Genomic DNA, 10,502 nt, shown 5'->3' on the forward strand with positions numbered 1-10,502 from the left:
AAAACCCACACCAAAGGAAACAGAAATGCACATCAACACATAGCCCAGCTCTTCATTTATGTGTGTGTCACCCCCCCCCACTCCTTATGCCTATCACACATTTTAATGAAAAGCCCCTGAAATCCCAAATACTCAGGGATCTTCTCAGTAGTTTGTTTTTTTTCCTCAGCTACTACCATTTCCTCAGTGAGCAGCATATTTCAAAGACTGCCAAAGCACTAGCAACAGGTGGACATTTTAATATTATAAAATAAAGACTGAAGCATTTGCATCCCCTGCTGGCAGTCTGATTTAACTTTGGTAACAAAACACAAACCCAGTCTAAACTCTCTGTAAGAAACAATAGAGTTCTATTTTTATCCCTTTATGCATTGATTACACAAATGATTGTAAATTTCCTAGAGAAAGAAAAATATTTTAAAATATTTTACAGTGATTTTGTCTTTTTTTCTTTGGTCAGCGTAGTTAAAGTTACAAAGACCTACAAACACCATGTGATTTTTGGACATTCAAATTATGAAACGATGAGAATTACTTGGAAAGATAATTTTAGAAATGGCTTTACACTGCAAAAATTCTCACATTATTTCTGACATTCTTTCTCTTACTAAAAAAATTATACTGTGCATCAGCAGGAAACCAGCTTTCAGCCAAAAAACCCAAGAGATTGTTTTTCAAAGCCAGAATGCACAACTACAATCAACTACTCTGTTTTCTTACATAGCATAAATCAATAGCAGTTTCTAAGGAAGTTCTGGAATTTCTTCCCCATGACCTTCATTAGTGTGCAGGAACTTAACTCTCTGTATCCATATTGAAAATTATTAGCATAAATTTTTTGAAGCACAGAAACAAAATCAAACATCTCTGTCAGAGATGTCACACTGATCTCCACTGTGACCACATATCCTGAGTGAAACTACATGGAAATAGACCTGATTTACTAAGTGTTCATGGAAGCTGAACCAGACTTCACACACACATTCAAAAACACCTGGCAGTGCATGTAGTGGAGACTAACACCAGTCCATGCTTTCTCTGGGACAAATGAGGATGTTAAAATTGCTAAATGGCCAAGGAGAACACCTTGACAAGGCTGTATCTGGTGAACTACCTCCCTGTGGATCCTGGCATTTTGCAGATCATGCAACCAAGAGTCGATTTTCTAGGGTGGCATGGCTTGTTGCCTCTGCAAACAAATGCAGAACTCCCTCTCCAGTCCCCATCCAGACCTTTGTGTACCTCTGAGAGCTGACATCTCCACGCCCTGACGCTTCTGACATCTCACTGTGAGCAGGAAGGTTGCAGAACAAAACTTGAGAACAATGTTGGCCTGCCTCCAATCTTAGACCTCTCTGAAGAAAAAAGTAGCTAAAGTAGTTCAGGAACACAGGGCCCTGAAGTTTTTAGCTAAATGAGGGGTATTTATGGGTAACCTTGGGCTCCCTCATACTTCTTTCTTAATCTGCAAGTGCTGTCTTAAGGTTCCTAATGCAGGGACTGTCTTAATGCATCCTTAAGAGATCTATATCCATGACTGGGACAACATACACAAAGTAAACAGGAATGCTCTATGACTGCTTTAAATGACATATGATGTCAACTAAGATAAGGGACTTCATCTGACATTAAGATAGGAAGTCACTGGTATCTCACTTAAAGGGTATTTCATGGATCATAATTTCAAATTATTCAGTTATTACCTGTATTTCAATAAATACTCTTATTTTTTCCCAGTAGATAATGGAGAAATTTAAAATTATGTACATTTTAAAGTCACATAACAAGCACACTCTTCATTCCCGTGTTGCACATATATCTATATTGCAATATAAGAATGAACAGCAGAATTTAAATACTTCTATAGAAATATGAAGTTGAATAACATTTAGATTACTCAGGCCCATGCTGCTGTGCCATCTGGTGGCTACTAGTCTGTAATACAGAAGCAGGAAAAAATACCCACCAAACCTTAAACATCTCTCTTTTCCAAGTCTTTCTAAAGTTTTCCTCTGTAAATTAATTTTGGGTTCTTTCAGGTTTTTAAAATTTATTTATTCTGTGTCTTCAGGAAACAGAGAATCAATGATAATGAGCTAAATAACCATAAAATGCCTAGAACCTTCTGGAAAGACAGTCAAAGCCATAATATTTGAAACCAGGATAACTTCAGATGCCTATACTGCACTTACTGCAATGGCCTGTTTTGAAGGACAACACATAAATCTGTAATGAACTGAATCAACAGAAAGAAGTAAATTTGAGGCATAAGGAAGTGAAACTCTTCTTTACCATTTAAAGTTATGTCTTTATACAGAGCTACGTAATTATTCCAAGGGTTTAAATAATTTTTACATAATGACTATTTTAAAGCAGAAATCTACCCCAGTTTCCTCACTGTATCTCCTCCCCATCAGACACCTTGGGTTATTAAAGTAGACACAGAAAGGCCTTTGGAGTCCATGACTAAGAAATGGAGCTAGGTACTTTTATATTTCAACTGTACACACATAATACAGAAGAAAATAACCAGCCTTCTCTTTCTTGGCTGCAGTCTAGAAATCCCATGGTTTAAACAAGATACATACTTTCTCTCTTTGGTCTCATTTATCTTAATCTTTACTGAAAATAAACCTTGTCTGAGGACCACCATCAGCCTTCCTGTGGGCTGGAAATCAACAGAGAAAATAATTAAAGTCTTACATGCAGATCTGTGCAGAGACTGATAAAGTTCTTTACTCACAACTTACTAGATTTTTTTTCCATTATTATTGTTGAAGAGTCTATAACTGTAAGACTGCCTGGGGATATTCACAGAATACCAGGAGCACTTTACATTTTAAAGAGTGAGAAAGGCTGAAAGGTTGTTTATTTGGACAGAAAATATTGAAAATCAAAATCTGGGGTTTTTTTCAAAATATCAACAATTTTAAACCACTAGTGAACACTTCAGGAGTAATGACAGAACAGATAGAGCAGGATCTTTGCACCACTACATTGTGATATAACTTAGAATGTTTTCTCTGTCAATTGTATTGACTTACCCATTATCCAACCCATTCAGCCCAAGTTTCTTTCCTATGTCTCCTACCATCACACCTGGCATTGGTAGGAGAGTTTTTGTATCTCGAATCTGTACAGAAGTGAAACAAAACATTTCAGTAACAGAGCAATAAATGTTATTGGCTGAATTTTTCAAAGGTTGAAAATATTCCCAACTTGTACCCTGTTGTTGATAAAGAGATCTCCATTTTTTTTAAGCACATAATCCTGCATATAACTTGCACTTATGCATGCTCTCATTCAGAATATGGATACTTTAATGAAAATTACTTTGGAAGATGACACTAATTACATCACTGTTTTAAATATCACTTAACACTGATGACTGCTCTCATCAGACCAGCATTGAAATCTCCTTCAGGTGTACACAGCCAAAGCAGAAACCATTGGAATTTTTATGTAACAATCAGCTTTGGGATATTACAATTCTGTAATAAATTTTGTGCAGTCCGCAACTAGTCTAGTGCATTTTACTATGTGCGAGTTTTGTATTGCACTGACATATTTTCTGATGCCTTTAAATTGTATAAAATTATTTCTGTGGTCTTTCAGATTCATGCAGATCAACCTGAAGCATTGGAGACATTATTCATCTTAAGTCCCGTGCAAGACTTTCAGGACTTCATACAAAACAGATGAGTTCTAGCTATATAAGTACAATGATTGTCTGGATTTTCAGCTCTTTTGTATTTTCTGAAATTTTTGCAGAAAATTGAGAGTATAAAACCAGCTCTATAACCTTCATGGTTACAATTCCAATAAAACATGAAGGTATTAAATAAAGAATCTGGTCAGATATAAGTAACAGCATAACAAAGTCTTTAATTTAAACCCACTCTTCCCCAAGATAATAAAATTATTAACAATATTTCTACCCTACCTGTACAATAAAGGGATGTAATCCTTGGCACTGTCCATCAGGAGTATAGAGCTGGGCATACAAAACTGCATGAGTGGCATGTTTCCCCATGTTACCAACCCAGAACTTTGCAGCTTCAAAGTCAGGTGTATTGATGATAAATTCCTGTAACCAGGAAACAAAAAGAATATTATAGAAATAATAAAAATCAGGTCATAGATTTATTTTTTTTCACCACCTGGCAATGTTCTGAAAACAACTGCCAGGATTTATTCTATACTGCATTCCAGCACGTGAAATCTCTCTTATCGTGTTCAATTTTAGAGAGAACACATGTAGTAAGGAAAAAAAATTAGAGCTCAAAAAGCTCATTATCTCATTGTAAAGACTGAAACTCAGCTTTCTTAATTGCTCATTTAAGCAGTTTAAAATGCAGATTAATGGACTAAGAAGCATTTCCTAAATCTTAGGTTAAACTGAGCTGTGAGTTCAAGTAAAGAACAGAGTTGTTGCAGCTGTGAGAGCTGAAGCCTGTGCAGGGACCAATCCCTCCTTAGACAGTTTAGCATGGAAAGGAAGCCTGGCTGACAGGGGGCATCAAGGACTAACCTGAGTGCTGGGATCAAATGTGGCCGTAGTCCGTAAGCCTTTGGTGTTACTTCCATGGCTGAGTTCAGTCAGAGCAAAACATCCAAAAATCTAAATAAGGAGATACAGGGCACAGTTCAAGACCCCTTTATTACATTAATTGAAACTGCAAGACTTTTAAATTATTTCAAATTCAGCTACTGGAGAGTAACTTGGCAAAAAAACAAACCAAAACAGGAAGTGATAAAGAGCAACAAAAGAAGCACAAGGCTCAGTTAAAGCACAATCAAAATATTTATCTTGCAAAATCAGAGGGTCCAGCCAGACAGTGAATGCTGCTCACATGGCCTAGACTGCAGAAAATGTTTAGGATTGGCACTTTCTGTATCAGACAGGCTGCATTTATTCTGCAGAGTGCTTGGTCCCAAGTCCCCACTGAACTCCATGTGGTGTTTCTTTGGCATTAAGACATTACTATTTTCCATTTTATAGCATTATAATGGAATTTTTATGGCAACATGTCAAGTTTAAGGGTATCCTGGCAGGATACTCTAAAATGACTCTGGACAGAGCCTGAACTGGTGTAATGTTCATCTATACTGTCTTAGGGAAAAGTTCCCAAATTTTGTCTGCATGTTAACTTGGACAGTCTAAAACATATCCAAGAAGTGGTTTATGAGCTAGTAGTGAGGACAGTCAGAGCTCAATGCTTGAATCTGCTCCATGGCCTTTTCTTTTGCTATTTAGAGGTACCTAGGTATGTAAAGAGATCAGAAATAGCACTAAAACTGAAATAGTACAAACACAGTTCTAATAGTATCCATTTCTCACAAATTATTAGAAAAAAATTACCTCCATGTTATAAGTTTGTTTCAAAATGTGTGCAAATCTCTTAGAAGCACTCATAATTGAACCTGCAAACGTCTGTAAAAACAGAATAAAGAATTAAATCAGTTCCCTGTGACGAAAAGCACAAATTGCACATGACTCTTAATAGTGATGTCCAGTGAAGAGACCAGGGAAAGTGGGCTGCACAGTAAACTATAATTAGACTATAGCTGGGGGAGGTAAGTCAGGATTCAATCTTGCCAAGGCCCCTTTACAGATGACTGAACTTGTCCCAGCTCTGACCTCTTCAAGCCTTCATTGCAATTGGTTAGAAATACTTTCCACTTGTCCTTAGTGATATTCCCTTGAGCAAAGGAAACCTTAAAGACTATTTTACTTCACTTTACTGCAAACAGATTGGGAGCTGAAAGTAGCTGCTTCAGGATCAAACAAGAATGCTGATTTGAAAGCTACCTCCAGTTTTCCTACATGGATATTCACAAAACAAAACTCTAATTCCTTGATGGTCCCCAGCTGTGTGAATAGTAATAATTTATTTATTTATTCAACTGCTAATATTTGACCAGCTATGTTGAGCATTTTTGTGAGAGACCCATCTGGAAACAACTGATTAACAGAATTCAGCCACTGATGCCAGTGAGAAATTTTAAACTGCTTTCCATTCCTTCTGAATTCTGCCCTCCATTAAGACTGGGGCTCAAGCAGATAAGTTTCTGATACCTGAAAATTTTTAGCAAACACACAGCCACCAACAACCAAGTTCTTGGGCTGCCCCAGAGAGGAAGTAGAGGAATAAACAAAAGAAGGCATAATTTTTTTTTCTGTATCTCTGTATGTACTGTTTCACCTTTACTTTCCAGGGGGGATTCTAGGGGAGACAGTGATTTAAAAACAAAGATTACCCACAGCTCTCTGACTGTTCTAAACAGCTAAAACTTAATACCATTCTTGAAAAGAAAGGACAAGGAAAACATCAAGTTTAAATAAAATAGGCATAAAGCAACAGAATTATGGTATTAGAATTTACTTAAATTCAAACATAGATCACTATGGCCATTGAACTGTACTTACACCAGAATGTAAGAAAAACTTGAGACACAGAGACCAATCATACATTCCTACACAGAGCACCATATTAAAAAGCCTTAATGGGTTCTCGAACATCTCTTGCCGAGTGAGGAAGTCATACTCAAAGAGCCTCTTGCAGCGCTGGAAGGTCAGCTCCTGGTATTTCTCACGGCACAAATCTTCTCCAGGATGATGTGCAAAGAGAGGATCATTTTCCAGAGCAGAGAAGATTCTGTTCTTGGAGGGGAAAAAACTGTCATGAGAATATTGACCTAAAATCATTAACAAAACCTGTTAACTTCCTTCTAGAGTAACACTGGGTCTCAAACTACAATTGTTTGCTGGAAGGCATAAACTTAAAAAGCAAGAATTCCAGAGAGTTTGAAATATATTTAAATTATCTGTCATACATACAGCTCATGCAGCTGAATTTTATGACATCTCCTTCACCATGAAGTAACTCACTCTGAATCTACAAGAACAGTATGGTAAAACTTAATTGCTTTGTGTAGCAGCTTCACTGTCTCAATATATGAAGGTGCTGGCAGAACCTAAGGGGCAAAAGTCCCTCAGCATGAGGATAAAGGTAAAACTCCAGGGTTACACTCAGTTAGAAACATGCCGTGATGATAAAACCATTAAGCTACCACAACTGCTCTGTTCCCAGATGAAAATTAAAAAAGGCTCCATTTAATGGAACCACCATATGCAGCCCTGCAATGTGGGGATGTGCATCTTTTAATATTGTAATTTGGATTCTTTTTGTCTTAGGTACTATATTATGGCTTTTTTTTTTTTATCCCAGACCTGTATCATCAAGATATCCACATCTTCTTGATTGTGTTTCATATAAGAAGGAAGAAACCCAGACTTCCTGTGCTTTCCTTTTAAAGGCAGTCATTCCCTTTCTCTGTGTAAACAACTCTAAATGCCCACACAGCTTTGAAACTCCTTCAGACACAGAACACTTGAGGGTTTTTCCCTGCTCTAACACACACCAGTCAGATGCAGAATCAGGCCTTCTTGATTTCTCTGATCTATCTGCTAGGATTCTTATAATCATGGTGAAGATTCAAGATTACTTAAACCTATGTAAATCTACACTACCTTCAGAAATGTAGTTCTTTCTCCTCCTATATCTCCAAGTCATGCATTTCCACACCATCTCTTGTGCTGCAGTTAATCTCTTTTCTTGGTAGGGTTAGATTTCAGCAAGGTTCACATGCTAATCTCCAATTGCAATGCCACATAAGCATTAATGCAAGCACAGAACATTGTAGGAAATTAGGCCAAAGTAAGACAGAAATACTGTTTGACAGTGGCTTGAAGCCCTGTATACACTTATAGCTCTGTATAAGTGCCTTGCAAAACCATGTGGTCTATGATTTAATGCAAACAGTAAAGAAATATGGTAGAATACAGCTATTTCTCAGTTTGAAATGAACACTCAAGTTCTGAAATGTAGCACCTGCTGGTCTCCCCTGTACTGATGTTCAGTAATTAAATGAGTCTTATGATGCAGCAGAGTAGATTGCTTAAAAATTCAGCTGTTCTAAAATTGGCTGTGCAAATCAAATTTCTTCATGCTCCTTATTTACAGATCATTATTAACTATACTCCCTTTAAAAAACCATACTTAGTTCTAATGATTTCTCCACAATTACAACATGCTTACAATTCTTGCAAAGTTTACCTTCAGCTGGATGGTATCCTCACCATCTATGAAGAGTGCCATCTCCTTCCAGTTGAAGGAAGCTTTCTTTCGATATCTGGAAAGCGGGCCTTTAGGGAAATCTGCTAGCAAATCATCCCGTGAACTTTGGCTGCCAGTCATTTCTTTCGGATTCATTGTTAGCTAAACTGCAGCAAACAAGAAAAGATAAAACACAAAATGAAGCACCACAGATGCCTGTTTTGTAATTACAAAAAGAAGTTAAAAGAGTTGTTTAATTTAATCCATGGACTAGTTTAAATGTATGAGTATAGTACTGCAGAGGCAACTAAAATCTTGTCCTTCCCTTTTTCTAATTCAGCTGGCTTGATATAAAGAAAAAAATGCCTTTGAGCCAATGTAAATGAATTACATAATCTTTGTTATTAAAATATGAGCTAAATATGAAACAGGGACACCACTGGTTATCACCCTATTGTGTGTTAAGAAAGGGGGTGATAAAAGACCCAGGTGAGAAAATACCATGTCTTAAACAACAAATGGAATAAGGCCCCACAAAGTCTGCTGGTAACTTTGTGTGCATCTATGGGGCAGGTGACAGCACTACAAAACTGCACAGGCCCCACAGGATTTCCCTGCCAGGAGGTACAACTGCACTGGTTTGGGAGAGAGAGAAGAATCTTGCCTTTCGTCAGAACCTGGCCCAAAGAAATAGAGGCTGATGCTCTGCTGCTTGCAGAGGCTGGGGTTGGAGAGCCCTCTGCAGCGGTCCCTGCCACCACACAGGGCAGAGATCTCTGCTCTGCCTGGAGGGTGCAAAACCATCGGACAGGGCAGCAGAAGCTGGCCACGATTTAACGGGACTGGCTGAAAGAAGCAACTCAAAGGTATAGGTAGGACATCCTGGCCCACGGCTCACTACAGACTTTGAACATAATGAAGTACAGAAACTACTTCAGCAGTCTGATTTTTCCACCCCTTTTCCCCCATCATCATCTTGGTATATCTTCTTAATACCTCACTTTTTTTTCAACCTTATCCTTTCATGGAGGTTATGCTCTAGTTCTGAACGGTACAAACACAGTAGAAGGGAACAACAGGATAGTATTTCTGCATGTGACTTTCAAATCAGTTCTAGAAAGAGGCAACTCCAGTACTGCACAACAGGTTCGGAAATAGAGAAAATCAAAAAAAAAAAAGGACACTGAGAAGCTGTTTCAACATCTAGCCAAATAAACAGATACTACACTTGTAATTGGAAAACAGGTAAATCAGGCAGCAGTTAGACAGGTAAATCAGGCAGCTTTTCACTCATAAAAGAGAAAAAAATTACACTGTAATATTGCAGCTATTGCATCTAACTGATTGACATTGCAAATCAGTGATATTACTCAAACGAGAAAACCTCATAAAGCGTTCTGTGCTTATCATAGATCACAAATTCTCTGACTTCACACAATGTTTCAATATAATTTGGCTCCAAGTCAACAGTTTCAAAACTAATTAAGAAATCAAAATAGGTGGTTGCAACAGGAAAGTAACAACGACCTGTCCTAAACATCAATGCTAATTTCAGCCTTCCTGTGAAATTTTGAAACGTGTGCGAGGGTGGAAGCAAAAACCACATGAATTTCAATGTGCAAAGAACTGATGCAGTTTCATTGTGACATGTTGAGCTGGAAACCTTTTTCCGTGCAAAGTGCTCCTGCTAGTAATTCAAATTCACAGCCGGGCACCAAAAACGGGTCAGAAATCACGAGGGCAAAGGACAGCTTGCAGGGTATTATCCACAACTATCTCATGTAATAATGACACAGCTCAGACACTGAGTTGTCAAGAATAATGACACTGTACCTTTATGGCTAAGAGATGACATAACCAGCGGTTTATTTTCTATTATATTCTATTTATATATTTTATGCATATATATATTTTTAATGAATTTATTTTATTTGCTATGTATATTCTATTTCCGAGCAATCTGCTGCTGGCAGTGGCCCAGGGCAGGACAGCCCCGGGCAGGGCAAAGGCAGCGCTCGAACCGCTGCTGTGCGGGTTCGCTTCCTTCTGCTCAGACCGGGCAAACCCAGACCACATAACTGCTGTTATTTGCTAAAAAAGCTGTACCGAGAAGTCTCCCTGATGGGCCGGGCTGACTGTCCTGTGTCAGCCGTCCCGGTCTGGAGTTTGCTCTGCGGAGGCGTTTTCACGCAGCTGTTCCGTGCCCGCTGTCACAGCGGCACAGACCTTCCCCAAACAGAGCAGCACATGCCGTGACGACCCTCCAGCCGAACGCTCTGCTAGGAGCTGCCGGCTTGTCAGCCCCAGGACGGCACCGCAGCAGCCTCTGGCGGCGCTTGCAGCTCAGACCCGCAGGCAGGGGCGAGGGGACCCGGTACGTAC

The 10,502-nt window shown here is 38.7% G+C and overlaps 1 protein-coding gene across 3 annotated transcripts in view; it reads right to left on the reverse strand.

Annotated features, from left to right (window-relative positions):
* The window catches only part of ACOX3 (acyl-CoA oxidase 3, pristanoyl), a 31,444-nt gene that overhangs the window by 20,812 nt on the left and 130 nt on the right, over nucleotides 1-10,502 (reverse strand). The window contains exons 1-7 of one of the 3 annotated variants that reach the window (XM_039728895.1): nucleotides 10,227-10,489; nucleotides 8,121-8,287; nucleotides 6,431-6,664; nucleotides 5,363-5,434; nucleotides 4,532-4,621; nucleotides 3,944-4,087; nucleotides 3,045-3,133 (exon numbers count right to left, since the gene is read on the reverse strand). In XM_039728895.1, coding sequence (XP_039584829.1) covers nucleotides 3,045-3,133; nucleotides 3,944-4,087; nucleotides 4,532-4,621; nucleotides 5,363-5,434; nucleotides 6,431-6,664; nucleotides 8,121-8,276 — 785 coding nt within the window. In that variant the 5' untranslated portion in view covers nucleotides 8,277-8,287; nucleotides 10,227-10,489. Of the gene's footprint in view, nucleotides 1-3,044; nucleotides 3,134-3,943; nucleotides 4,088-4,531; nucleotides 4,622-5,362; nucleotides 5,435-6,430; nucleotides 6,665-8,120; nucleotides 8,288-10,226; nucleotides 10,490-10,502 lie in introns of those variants that run through there. The other 2 variants (XM_039728896.1, XM_039728897.1) reach the window with 2 other exon arrangements.

This window comes from Passer montanus, unplaced genomic scaffold (genome assembly GCF_014805655.1).
Source record: "Passer montanus isolate IOZ18808 unplaced genomic scaffold, ASM1480565v1 scaffold67, whole genome shotgun sequence".
Taxonomy (NCBI): Eukaryota; Metazoa; Chordata; class Aves; order Passeriformes; family Passeridae; genus Passer; species Passer montanus.